At 45.4% G+C, this 14,059-nt stretch overlaps 1 protein-coding gene across 1 annotated transcript; it reads right to left on the bottom strand.

The window, feature by feature from the left end:
• Nucleotides 1–4,966: 4,966 nt before the first annotated feature.
• Nucleotides 4,967–9,699, bottom strand: LOC112315853 (T-cell ecto-ADP-ribosyltransferase 2-like). Its single transcript, XM_024572554.4, has 4 exons — nucleotides 9,624–9,699; nucleotides 8,630–8,710; nucleotides 7,571–8,282; nucleotides 4,967–5,348 (listed from the first exon to the last, which is right to left on the bottom strand). Exons 2-4 carry the CDS (start codon nucleotides 8,690–8,692, stop codon nucleotides 5,272–5,274), a joined length of 852 nt encoding a protein of 283 aa, XP_024428322.3. The 5' UTR covers nucleotides 8,693–8,710; nucleotides 9,624–9,699; the 3' UTR covers nucleotides 4,967–5,271.
• Between the last annotated feature and the right edge of the window lie 4,360 nt (nucleotides 9,700–14,059).

The following is a 14,059-nucleotide window of genomic DNA, read 5'->3' as shown; positions in this document are numbered from 1 at the left end:
AAGGATGGGGATTTTAGGGGCGGTTCCAGGGGAGGATCCCCATAGAATATGCACAAGCTTTCTGGGTGTGTCCTTTCAGGGTCCTGCCTCCACTGACTGGTGGGTGCCAGAGCAGGGCATCGTTAGTCAATATATCTGGTCTCGATGCCAGTCATGGCATTGCTGGCCTGGTTTTGCTGCTTCTCTGGGCCTAGAGCTGAAACACACCTGAGGGCTAGATGTATTTGATGCAGGTCAGAACCTCACTGTCCTCAGGGGCTAAATGCTTAAGGGCTATTGTCTGGCTCCCTTTTCGTTCCCCCTCTAAGGAGGTCTATTGTGCACGACATGCTGGGAGGAAGGGTCAGGGGAGGGTCCAAACTGCCTGACCAGCAAAACGAAAGGTCAGGGGGCTTGGAGGAGCAGCTTAGGCTTTGAAATCAGCTGCTCTTTGTGATTTGGAACTGGGGGAGGAAGGGAAAAGAAGGAAATTACACTCTTCTAGTCTCACCTGTGTTCATCCTTCATCAGATGGACTTCTGCTTTATTTATTCCCCAGATACTTTGCAACTATGTGCCTTTATGAATGAGGAGTTTTACAGACAAAGTTCTCAAATAAACAGTCATAAAAAGGAATGCTTTATTTCATCAATGTGGTTATTTTCAAAAAAGAGATTTTATTTACTTACTTTTTAGAGATAGGGGAAGAGAGAGAGAGAAACATTTATCAGTTAGTTGCCTCTCGAACACACCCCGACTAGGGACCACACCTGCGACCCACACATGAGCTCTGCCCTGCCCCGCCTACTGAGCCACAGCAGGCAGGGCTCGTCAAAGCAATGGGGGACTCAAATATTGGGAAAACTTTAGTTTCAGGTAATAGGGAATAAGCTCAGTAATCAATGTACGGGAAAAGCTACTGTTTCAGGAACTGAAGGTATGACCCACCCTGACTCCAGGAGACCATAAGCAGTTCCACCCTTGTGCCTCAGGAGGACTGCGAGCCATAAAGATGGTATCTGAGCCATTGTGCTCCAGGGTGAGATGCCCACCGCCCAAAACACAGATAAAGACCACCGCCCCGCCCAGGACACAGATGAAAGAATGCTGCAGCTTTTATCTGACTAACTTTTCCCTGAATTCCAACCCCCTTACCTATCTATACTTTTCTTCTCTTTATAAAAAGGTCAGTTTAAAATGGAATTTAAGGTGGGCTGTTAGGGTACAAACCTGCCATCTTCTCATATCCTCCACCATCTGATTAAGCCCCCGTAAAGATTCGATCCCTGTCTCTGCTTACTGGGTCTGATAGGTGACAGGCAGCACAAATGCTGGCTTTTCCGGTTACAAAAGTGGTTCTTTCCTGCTGAAGTTGATCAACAATCATGAACTTTAGTGACCCCTCTGTGTTAAGCAGGATAGACAGCAAACCAAGGCAGAAAGTGGGAGGGAGACATGTCTTGCTCATTAATTCAGCAGTCCTGAGCGTGGTCCAGTAAGATTGAGACAGGATAGTAAGAAGGTAAGAAAATTTCTTGGCAGCTGTAATAGGGAAACTGAGGCAGGTAGTTGAACACAATGACCAAGCAATTTACAACCAGGTGCAGACTGTCACCAGGGTGGAACACAGCAAGGGCCTGGCAGGGGGGCAAAAATTGTAAAACAAGGGCCTCACTCCCAGGGTAACATCTATTCTGGCCTTTCCTCCCTGGAGATAGCATCTGGGCCTCAGTTGTGTTTTAACTCCAGGTCTAGAAAAGCTGCAAAACCAGGTAGGCAATGGCAGAACCAACTGCAAGGACTAGAGACCCCCTGCCCTAGCACTGACCAATCAGTGGAGACTGTAACGGGTGTGGAATGAGGTCCAGAACTTAGGGTGCCCGAGAAGCTTCTCGAACACCCACTGCCCTGGCTGGGGGAAGGGAAACCTAGCAGGGCCGTTGAGGGTTACTTTGCATATCTAAAGAACTTGGCCAGTGTTTAAGTAATGCTAACAGCTGTGCCTGCCTCACACTCAGAGCCAGGGAGATCCATCTGTGTCTAACCCAGGATGCTGCGGGGAGGCAGTCCCCTGGCTACAGTGCCTGTCCCAGAGCAGGAAGGTGGTTCCCCTACATCACAGGGCTAAGCTTGCCCAAACTAAGAATGGCGGCTGAGAAAGGCAGAAGAGACCAGAGTCCTGGCAGGTGTAACCCTTTGCGGGAGGAGTAGGAAATGGGGTTGTGGAGGTGGAGCAGGGCGAGGGTTTAAACCCAAGCGTGGGGCAGCCATGTTCTGAGCTACGCGTGTCTCTTTACCGTGTGATAGAGAAGAAGGCTGTTTTGGCTTTGTGGCTTGGGAGCGGTCTTGGCCACATGGCTTGAAAAGATGCAGAAGGACCCCCACTGGCCCACCATGAGGAGGGGCCATGCAGTTTTGGATTAAGAGCAGGAGCCTGGCGGAGTACAGACACGGGGAAGGAGCTGAACGGGCATCTGCCTCGCTGAGCTGCGGACTTCTATTTCATTTCCTGAGAGACAGTACTTCTGACTGCCTAGTTTGGCAAGGGGAAGCAGGCCTGTGTAGGTTTTAATTTTAAGGGATTTGGGACTTAAAAACAGAATTTTGCCATTATCCTGAACCTGTATACCTTTTGTATAAATACTTCCTATCCTCCTCAGAAGACTCTGGCATTGGGAGTCACAGGGTTTTTTGGCAGTGAGCAACGGAACCCAGGGTTTCTGTTACAAGACCATGACCCTGAAAGGGCACACCTGGAAATCACTGATGAATATTCTACTGAAACCCTCCCCTGAGACCTCCCCTGAGGTTCCCACCTGAAGGAGAGAGATAAAAGCCTCAAGAAAAAGGACACAGTGCAAGACACTCTCGGTCTTCCTCTGGGGAGCAGACCACACCATTCCCTTTCCCTTCTTCTCCCACTCCTTTCCCCGCAGGCAGGCATCTCCTAAACTCTAAAGCAATGGGCAGATGGAAGCTTGTCCCAGGCTAATCCTCTGATCTTTCCCAAGGTCCCCTTTTCTCTGACTTCCCAGTGAGCTAAGGCAGCCCAGCCTAGGCTCTCATGTTGTTTCTTCCATGCTAAGACCTTCCTTGTTTCATTGTCCCCAGCTTTAATAAATGTATCCTCCTAGTCACCTGGACTCGTGTTGTGAAATCTTTCCTACACATAGTCAGGAACCCACACACTACAACTGGCCCTAGCCAGACCCGCTCAGGGACAGGCCCCTGTACGATAACAAGATTGTCGGGTGTTCCGAAAATCACAAGTAAATCCATGACAGCTCAGGAGGAAGAAGCCCTTGAAATTCTGTATGTCTGGTTTCCACTATCTGAGAAACAAAGCCTTTGAAACTGTATATAAATCCTAAGGTCTGGAGAGGGGAGGAGGAGGGGAAAACCTAGAAGCTGGCTACAAGCATAAATCCCTAAAATCCCAATAGTTGGAGCACTCAGGCTAGCTGGGTGCCCGCTTGCAACTTTGTGCTCAAGTATATTTCTTAAATAATCTTGCTGTCTTGTTTCTACTATACGTGTTGTCTCTTGCCTGCATTCATCTCTTGCGAGTGAGACAAGAACTGATGAGGGGGAGTCCCCTAATCTGGGTCTCCCCAGTAACATCTGTATGCCAGACTTTAACTGGCAAAGTAGTTAGGATTTATTGTAGCCAGTTATGTGCAGAACTATGGACTCACCCTATCAGGAGCGTGAGTTTTCACTGCCAACACTTTACTGCCCACAACCCAGGCATGTGCCCAGACTGGGAATCAAACCGGCAACCCTTTGGTTCACAGGCTGGCACTCAGTCCACTGAGCCACACCAGCCAGAACATCCTTACTTCTTCTGTTTTTCCTTGACAGCGACTTCCATAACCTCAGTGCCTTGACTGTAAAATTGGAAAATAATAGAACTTACCTCCTAAGGTTCATATGAGGACTAAATGACTACACATATGAGGTGCTTAGGATAATGAGTGCCTGATGCCCAGTATGGACAGGATACTAATGCTGACCAGCTCCGGGGAGGCCTGCGTGGCGGCCTTACAAGCTCAGAGACCTGAAGTAACCACATAGGCTGGTCTGAAGTTAAAACTTTCTAACTAAAACAGGTCAAGGCAGGTAGTCAAGTCCGAGGGTGTTATTTTCTCCCAAACAAAGCTCAGTCTTCCCCTTACCTGAGCCTGTGTGTTGTCTTTTTGTACCTCCAGCAGCATACCTGATAACATAACTGTGGAATAGCAAAGCAGTTTCTTCTTTTTCCGGACCCTGCAGGGTACAACCACAGCACCAGAGCAAAGACCACAGATCCCCTCACTGTTACGGTATCATGTCAGGTGCTAACTGTTAACTGTCCTGTACCCACCTATGGAAGAGAAGTATGTGTCTGTTCCTTTTACTTTTCTCCCAATCCCAGAGGTTTCCCCACTTTGCTTGCTCCTGCCTCTCTAATCTATCACCAATGGATTTCATGTGACCCCTTACTTCTTCCCCTCTGATTCTGATGTATAAAATAAGTGGTGACACTGCCACCTTCCAGAGCATTTTCTCAATTGGTTGAGACTTTGCTTCCCGACACTGTCATCAGTTTGGTTCAAATAAACTCTTAAAATTCTAACAAGTTTGGACGTTTCTTACATTGAAAACAGTAAGCACCCAATATATTAGAACTATACTGTTATTACTATGGCAAAAAAATTTTTCTTTATAGTTTGTGCTTTTTGGTCTTATTTAAGAAATACTTCCCCAATCAATAGGGAGCTATTATTAAAGTGAATTGGCAGGGCTTGGCGGGGTGATGTAGGGAGAAGGATTTCTCTATCTAACACAGCCCTTGTATTTCTGGCTCAGCCAATCAGGGCTATGAGGACATTTGTGAGAACTATAAGACATGGACTTTCTCTACTGTGAAAATGTCAGCATTACAGCTAAGGCCTTGGGAGAATTTCTTGGGCAAATAATGCAACCTGTAGAAATATCTAGTCACAGAAGAGCATGGTGTGATTATAAATGGTTTATTTCTTTAGATTGTAACATTCATCACAATGAAATTGCATTATAAAGACCATCCCTGCTTACAGTGCATAAAAGCTTTGCTTTTTAATCACAGCGAAGTGTCAAGAAAATAGGGGCTTATCTCAAGTAGTAAATTTAGGTCAGAAAGCACACTTTTGCAGTCAGACCCAGTAGATCTGTTAGGTGTCTTGGGGGACAGGAGCACTAATGTAAGCCATAAAAGGATCCTGCGTCCCTCCCTCCCCAACACCCTATGCAGAACCAGGCCCCAGGGGAGAGTTACAGCGCAGCAGGGAGGAGCAGCAGGACTAGGAGACTGGGCAGCAGCAGACTGAGTGCTGGACATTCTTTCATTCCTGCAGTGGAAGGAAGAGAAGGAAAGGTTTCTTTGAGATTTTTAAGACTCCAAAACGTTTCGAGATTTACCCAAAGGCTAAAAATCTAAGACGGTGGGCTCTTGGCTTTCCTCCTTCATGGCCAGCAATTAGACTCCTTTGCCTTTCAGAGAGAGTGGACTGTGAGGACACATCCTTTTGGGTCTCTGAGTTTAAGGTCACTTTGAGTGGACTAAGCTCTCAGGCCTTATGGCCTCCTCAGCCCCTTCCATCGACACTCCCCATGCCCCTGTGCTCCCAGCTACAGGTGCCTCAGTAAGAAGACAGCCTTCTCTACCTGGAGCCTGCAGCTCCCCGGCCACTGTGCTCTTTGTCCACCTAGGAGCATGTTTGGGGGTCTGGACCTCATGGATATTCAGCCTTTGCAGCAACACGTATAGTCTATTCTCCACCAGCCAGTGTTAACTGCAGTCCTGTCTCTGGGAGGCATCTGGTTCCTCCCTTGGGGTTCTCGGCTCAGCCTGCCTGAGGTGGTGGGCAGCAGCTTTCCTCTGCTGCATTGTTCGCCTGGCTATCCTGTTTTTATTAGGCTTGATCCAAATTCAAAATTTCTGCATGTAAGAGCTCAGAGTCCCCCACTAATCACTTGCTGTGGTCCTGTTTCTACCCCAAACTTTCCTCTTGTTTCCAGCATCCTTTCAGAGCAAAAAGAGTAATTTGGTTGAAGCCTGCTGGGCACTCAGTTCCTCTGCAGCTCAGACCCACTTCTCGCAGAACCCTGATGTCTCAACAAAACTTAGTTTACTTCAGCCACAAATCTGGGAGCCCTGATTCAAGCCCAGGCATTAATGACAGGCTCTGGGTACAGAGGGCACAGGAAGACAAAGTCTCTGGCACTAAAGAGATCGCCAGAGTGTAAACAAATTATTGTCATAGAGATGGTGAGGGTGTGGATGAGATGTGTACAAGGTTCTCCATGGAGGGGGGGAAAGACGGTATTTTGAGCAATGTTTATGTGCCAGACAATTAAAAAGAGAAATTCTGAAATTCTCACAGACATACTACTGAAATATTGCTATTTGTATCCTTATTTTATAAATGAGGCAATTGAGACACAGATTATCAGGTAACTTGCCCAAATTCACAGAACTAATGGTGGGTGAGCCTGGATTACCACTGAGGTCATCTGACCCAAAACTGGCGGCGTGAAGCTAGTATAATATTTAATTTTCCCTGTAAGTATCAAAGAAGGCTTATGACTAGAAGTGATATTTGAGCTAGGCCCTGAAAGACAATTACTTTACTAAATTGATAGTGTCTTAGATTGGATGAAGTATGGCATGAAGACAGAGCCTTCAGGCCTGAAGGAATGATAGGTGTAAATTCACGGAAACCTGAGAGCCAGGTCACCTTGGGAAAGACGAGTAAAGTGGAGGCAGCTCCTGATGGCACTTTCTCACCCATCACAGGGCTGGACAGGTCATAGCCTTACTCTATTAGTGTTTCCAGCCATTACTGGTATGCCTTCACTAAGGTGTGTGTTCTCCATCTCTAACGTTCACCAGTCTAGGCATCATCCCTGTGCATGTGTCTAATGGGGCCCATTTGTGCAAAGCCTTTCAGTTCTTGGATCTCCCCAGCTCCAACCCTATTCACCTGCTCTTCAGTCTAGCCAATGGCTTCAATGGAAATGTCCTGCAAATATTTCAGAACCTGTAAACTACTCACACTGGAAACCTCAAGGTCCTCCATCTGATCTTCTAACCATAGTCCCATTGCACTCCGCTTTCCCTCCCTTCCTCCTAGAACAAACACCTCATAGAGAAACGCAGCCCCCCAACCTCCCCTGATCACCACAGTGAGCTGCCCAGTTCAGGTACCCTCACCTCCTGGCAGGATTCCTGCAGCGGCCACACTGTTCTGCCTGGACCAGGTCTCCCAACTCCCGTAAACCTCTCCTATAGCTCCTGACATATCAGTAGCTTCCATAATTCATTTTGTCTGATGCCTACCTGTTCGTTCTGGCCTTTTTGCACAGCAGGGAATTTGAGAGCATGCCTGGACTGCCTGAGTTTTTCTTCGTTCCAGGATATCAGCCCTATGGTTTTAGGAACCTAATACTCTTCAGCAGTTCATTGAAGACCCCACTGTTTTCTGCCCTGTGGCTTCTGGTAGCAGAGCGCCCCCTCTCCTATTTCACGATGGCCCCACCACTCCCGCCTGGAGCACAGTCCCAGACTCACCTGAGCTGTAGATGCAATTGTAGTTACTTGTAAATCTTTTGGGGTTTTCGAGTGAAACTTCATCATACGTTTTACTTATGTTTTTTACAGTGACTCGCTGAAACACCTCGTATCCTGGAATTAGCACTTCATCTTCATTTGGCTTGAAAGCGAATGCTTTAATAGGCACACCCAAGCAGGTTTTGATTGTGAACAGTGTCCCCTTCTTATTATTAATATAACTTTTAGCTACATTTATATCCATAGATGATGAGGCAAGATGGCCAAAACGTACATTTCCACTCCCACTGTAAGGACACTTTATCGTAATACCTCTATAAACTGTGCGACACTCATTTGTCGTCAGGAGCTGAAGAGCTCTTGTCAAATAATAGTGAAGCGCTTTAAATTGAAAGTTATCGTGGTTTTCACCGAATTCCCTCACAGCTTTGTTAAAGTCTCTTGCAATTTCCCCAGTATAGGCCACTAGAGCTGTTCCCTGGAAATCATTGAGTTGTTTTGAAGAGTCTATATGCGACTTTATTTCCTTCCATCTTATCTGTGCATTTTCCCATTCATCTTTAAATTTTTTATTCACTTCCAGTTCTTTTTTTAACAGCTGGGGTGCTTTTTTATCCATTATTTCAGTACAGCCCTTATATTGATCATCAAATGCCTTAGAAGCCATGTCTAGTTTACAAGAATTAGCTTGCTCTGCCAGGCCAGGCATCACCTGCAAAGAAGAGAGAGTGTCCGTTGACCCATTCCCATGTCCTTGATGCTGCCCAGAGCCCACACTATGGACTTCCTGCTCAGCATGAGCTTTGATGTGTTCCTGTCACAGGACTCGTATATGATACACACATGAAGACAGTCTTATTATACTATGAGTAGTGTAAAAAGAGAAAACTAGGCTTTGTAACTCTGTTTTCTTTCCCGATATTTAAAAAAATCTTTTCACATATATTGTCTCTAACTGGCTTTAGCGTCAGACTCAAGTGTGGGAGCTCTACAATTTCAAAGACGTGAGGGGAAACCAAGATCAACAGGATGTGGGTGGGAGGGGGTGATATACATTACCCATTGTGTTAACCACTGAGTTAAGACTAAAAAGCGAACTGCTGTGGCTAGAACGCAGGTCATCTCCAAGTTCAAAAGTAACTGCAAATAAATATAAGATAATGAAAGTGAGGTGTGAACATTAGTCTCACTGTGTGTGTGCTGATAACTTCAAACCCAGAGGTCCAGGCTCCTACTGCACTGCTTTCTGCACAGCTACCCAGGCTTTCTGTCTGGGCCCTGCAGGCCACTCTCTGGCCTTCAGTAGGGAGCTGGCAAAGAAAACGACTAATACAGGTCAGAAGCAGAGGTACATGAGGCCCAAATGGCCAGTGAGAAAAACAGATCACATTTTGGCAAACGCTTCACAGCCCATGACACTTTCCTCCCCCCTTAGAGAAATACAACGAGTCCTTTCACAAATGGTTTTTTTTTTCCCCCAAAAAAGTTCTCAAAGTTTTGTTAACCTGGATCTCAAACGTAAGTCAATCCTTTTGAACGCCTCTCAATGTTGTCAATTTTCACTCTGATCAGGGAGAGCTACAATGCATGGGAGCTTTCGGGGTTTCTGGGTTGGAAGGAGACGTAGAAGTTGGTGTGGGGCAGTGGCCTGAAGACCTAGGCTTGACTAGCCACAGGAATGGAGAGGTCCCTTTTCCACAGGGACCTTGTGAGACACAGGCACCAACAGTACTGCCTCAGGATCCCGGGTTATAAAGTGCACAATCCAAGATTAAGTTCTTAAATTTAAGAGGGATGGAGAGAGAGCATGTCCGTCCTCCAATAAGTTTTCCTTTTTGCCATGTCTGACCTCACCTCCCTACCCGGAATATTTCTGACACTGAATTGACTTTGTGGCTTTGGCTCTTGACATAACCCCCACTACAGAGGTCACCCCAGGCTTCCAATCCTCTCCCAGGCCCATGCAAACACCAGTCTCTCCTCGGGGCCCTTCCTGGTTTCCTCACACGCAGAGACCCTTCCCCTTCCGAGATAGAACTGAGTTATCAGGTACCTGATTTCCTGCAGATCTTTTGCGGTTCCGTCCCGGTCCGTCTCTGGCAGAAGTGCCTGAGAGACAGTGCTCTGGCCTTTTTATTTGGGGGAGAGATGTACTTTCAGTTTCAGATCAGATTTGAAAGAAATGGAGGGTAGCTTTTAAACTTCCCCCACAAAACCCTGCACATGGATGTTTACAGCAGCTTCATTTATAATAGATACAACTTTATTTATAACTCATTTATAAGAGATATAACGACAATGATGTCCTTCGATAGGTGAATGACGAAACATACCCAGAGAATGAAATATATTATTCAGCACTAAAAAAAAGAAGAGCTATCAAGTCATGAAAGACACGGAGGAAGATTAAATGCACGTGACTAATGAAAGAAGCCAGTGTGGAAAGTGCCCATGCTGTATGACATTCTGGAAGAGAAAACTAGGAGGACAGTAAAAAGATCAATGGTTGCTAGAGGTAGGGGCTGTGGGAGGAGACATGAATAGGCAGGACGCAGTGAAACGACTCTGTATGGTACTAAAACGAAGCATACATGTCATTATACGTTTCTCCAAACCCACAGAGTGTACAACACCAAGAGAAAACCCGGATGTAAACTATGGACTTTGGGTGATAATGCTGCGTCGACGCAGGTTCATCAGCTGTAACGAATGTGCCGCTCTGGTGGGGCATGTTGAGACCGGGAAAGGCTCTGCAGGTGTGGGGGCAGGGAGTCTATGGTAATCTCTGTATCTTCCTCTCAATTTTGCTGGGAATTTAAAATGGCTCCATAAATTGAAAGACTTTTAAAAATTCTTTGTTTCAAGTGAGATAGAGACTTGCTCAAATTCATAGTTTGAATCAGAAATGCATCCGAGTCACAAGTATGAATTATTATTTCATGAATGGATGAGGAGGAGGGAAAGTCCATCCTTCTTCTACAAATTAACAAAGACCCTACAGAGGCACTGATACCCAATTCAATACGAGGGGGACCTAAATTGAACAAGCAACTGCGAGGCTTGTCCTCAGTGTCCTTGTAACGCTCTGGCACGACCAGCTGTTCACAGTGACCGTCCATCCTGACTGGTCAGTGCACGTGCCTTATGAGATACTGGGCTTTTAAATAGCACTCATGGCTACATGCAGTTACAATCAAAGCCTTTTAAGATTAATAATTACATTTCACAGGAATTGTCACTATCTGAAATTCATGTCTTTTGTTTAAGATTGTATTTTCTTTTCCTTCTTTAGAGAGAGGGGAAGGGAGAGAGAAAGAGAGGGAGAGAAACACTGAAGTTACAGACACATGGGTTCTTTGCGTCTCACACAGCCCCAGCCAGGAGGGTTCTGACCTTCAACCCCGGTATGTGCCCTGACTGGGAATTGAACCTGCTACCTTTTGTTTCACAGGCTGGTGCTCAACCCACTAAACCATACCAGCCAGGGCTGAAATCTACATGTCTTTAAAAAACTCATTTGTTAAACAGTATACAGAAGAGAATGATTTTAGTTAAATATCAAAAAATAGGTCTCTTCACAGGATAAGAGAGTAAGACAGAGAGTTTTATGAATGGTTTCAGTTAAATACTGAAAGCAAGTCTCTTCACAGGGTAAGACAATAAGACACATAATTTTGTGAATGCTTCCAGCCTCATCAAAACCGGCTTCATCTGCTTTTCTGCAGCTATAGGGAAGAAGGAACACTTTTCTCCTTACTTTTCTGAGGTTTGTCTCAGTAGTAATTGTCACTAGAAAAGCCAGCCCTTTCAAGAACTGAGTATTAGAACTGCAACTTAGCTCCCAAAGTAAAGGACAGGCCCAAGAACACTAAAACGTATCGTGTAGAAAAGGAAAAGACAAAGGAGCCTTTTTAGTTCTTGCAATGTTAGACGTGTAATCTTTTGTTTCTTTAGTATTGATAAACAGGTTGCTTCTGATTCTTCTCTTGCAGAAAACATCTCAATGAAAACGCTTGTATATTTGCATTTATGAGAACTTTTTCCTACGGAATGAGTTTATAGGAGTGTAAGTGATAGGTCAAGTTATTTGGTACTTAAAATGTTTGGTATATATTACTACACTGCCTTCCACAGAAGTTGTTTGAATCTGTCTGCTTCAGTGTATGTTTCCTTACATTTGGGCAGCACTGAGTATTGCTAAAATTATTAAACTTAGAAAATCTAGGTTAAAGTGAAGTGTCAGTGTTGTTTTATTTTGTTCCTCTTCACTTAATTTGTACTTCTTGCTAATTGGTTGTTTGACTTCAGGCATGTTAGGATCCAGGAACACAAACATCACCATCAGTGTGTTCTTGCTCTCTCTTGGTTTTTTGCTTTCTTTGGCATATTGGTTTTGCTTTTTCCTGCTGCAAAAGGGCTTTTTCCAAACGGTCTTAGCACATGAGCAGCGGCACCTCCAGATAACACTGACGCTGCTTGGTGTCCCAACCCTCACCCTAACCCGAAACCTTAACCCTGAACGGTAGATGGTAACTCTAATCTGAAGGAAGAAATGAAGAGTACTAGAAATGGTAAATATGTAACTTAATATGTAAATATATTTTCTCACTTTTTAGCATTTTATTTTATTTTTTAATGTATTTTATTGATTATACTATTACAGTTGTCCCATTTTCCCCCCTTCACTCTCCTCCGCCCTGCACACCCCCTCCCGCCCACATTTCCCTCCTTTAGTTCATGTCCATGGGTCATACATATAAGTTCTTTGGCTTCTACATTTCCTATACTATTCTTAACCTCCCCCTGTCTATTTTCTACCTACCATTTATGCTACTTATTCTCTGTACCTTTCCCCCTTCCCCCCCCCACTCCCCTATTGATAACCCTCCATGTGATCTCCATTTCTGTGATTCTGTTCCTGTTCTAGTTGTTTGCTTAGTTTGCTTTTGGTTTTGTTTTAGGTGTGGTTGTTATTAACTGTGAGTATGCTGTCATTTTACTGTTCATATTTTTTATCTTCTAATTCTTAGATAAATCCCTTTAACATTTCATGTAATAAGGGCTTGGTGATGATGAACTCCTTTAACTTGACCTTATCTGAGAAGCAGTTTATCTGCACTTCCATTCTAAATGATAGCTTTGCTGGATAGAGTAATCTTGGATGTAGGTCCTTGCCTTTCATGACTTGGAATACTTCTTTTCAGCCCCTTCTTGCCTGGAAGGTCTCTTTGGAGAATCAGCTGACAGTCTTCTGGGAACTCCTTTGTAGGTAACTGTGTCCTTTTCTCTTGCTGCTTTTAAGATTCTCTCCTTATCTTTCCTCTTGGGTAATGTAATTATGATGTGACTTGGTGTGTGCTTCCTTGGGTCCCACTTCTTTGGGACTCTCTGAGCTTCCTGGACTTCCTGGAATTCTCTTTCCTTTGCCAGATTGGGGAAGTTCTCCTTCATTATTTTTTCGAATAAGTTTTCAATTTGTTTCTCTTCCTCTTCTCCTTCTGATACCCCTATAATTCGGATGTTTAAAGATGTCCTGAAGGTTCCTAAGACTCTCCTCATTTTTTTGAATTCTTGTTTCTTCATTCTTTTCTGGTTGGATGTTTCTTTCTTCCTTCTGGTCCATACCGTTGATTTGAGTCCCAGTTTCCTTCCCATCACTGTTGCTTCCCTGTACATTTTCCTTTATTTCACTTAGCATAGTCTTCATTTTTTCATCTAATTTGCGACCAAATTCAACCAATTCTGTGAGCACCCTGATTACCATTGTTTTGAACTGTGCATCTGATAGATTGGCTATCTCTTCGTCACTCAGTTCTGTTTTTGGAGCTTTGATCTGTTTTTTCACTTGGGCCTTTTGTTTTTTGGCTTGGCGCATGTTACATAAAGGGGCGGAGCCTTAGGTGTTCACCTTGGCAGGGCAACCCATGGCCGTGTGCTGTGACATTGAATGTGGGGAAGGGGTCCGAGAGGGAACAATGGTGCTTGCCCCACTCTCTGCCGGCTTTCAGTCACTTCCCCACTACCCACAAGAAAGTGGGCCTTTCTGGTGCTGATTCCCATGTGGGTGGGTTTGTGTACATTCTGAGACCCTGTGGGTCTCTCCAATGAACTCTCCTGTGAGGCTGGGAGTTTCTCCTGCTGCTGCCTCAACCCCCACGGGTGTTTTCAATCAGTGGTTTGAGGTTTTATTTCCTGGCGCTGGATCCCTGGGTTGCGTAGTCTGTATCGCTCCCCCTTTGTTCCTCCCAGTTTGTGGGACTGGGAATGTGGGACCGCAGGGTCCACCAGCCACCACCTGGCGGGATCTGCCAGATGCTCCTTGCGGGCCAGCTGCAGCCTTGCCTGCCCTGCTCCACAATCCACGCCTCGCTTGGTCCCCCAGCCGCTGTCTTGCCGTGAGTCCTCTCCGCTCAGCTGCACATTTCAGCCCATCCTACCAGTCTGGATGAATGTGTCTTCTTTAACTGTTTGGTTGTCGGACTTCCATAC

The sequence above is a fragment of the Desmodus rotundus genome, chromosome 5 (assembly GCF_022682495.2).
Source record: "Desmodus rotundus isolate HL8 chromosome 5, HLdesRot8A.1, whole genome shotgun sequence".
Lineage (NCBI taxonomy): Eukaryota > Metazoa > Chordata > Mammalia > Chiroptera > Phyllostomidae > Desmodus > Desmodus rotundus.
The sequence above is the reverse complement of the archived record's forward strand: the minus strand, read 5'-3'. Positions and strand labels throughout refer to the sequence as shown.

What these genes read in the sequence shown, in the direction of transcription:
- LOC112315853 (XM_024572554.4), bottom strand. Translation starts at nt 8,692, where the DNA reads ATGACCTGCGTTCTAGCCACAGCAGTTCGCTTTTTAGTCTTAACTCAG. An exon ending in CTCAGTGGTTAACACAATGG is followed by an intron (nt 8,283 to 8,629) that starts GTAATGTATATC and finishes TCTTCTTTGCAG; the next exon opens with GTGATGCCTGGCCTGGCAGA. An exon ending in CAATTGCATCTACAGCTCAG is followed by an intron (nt 5,349 to 7,570) that starts GTGAGTCTGGGA and finishes CTTCCACTGCAG; the next exon opens with GAATGAAAGAATGTCCAGCA.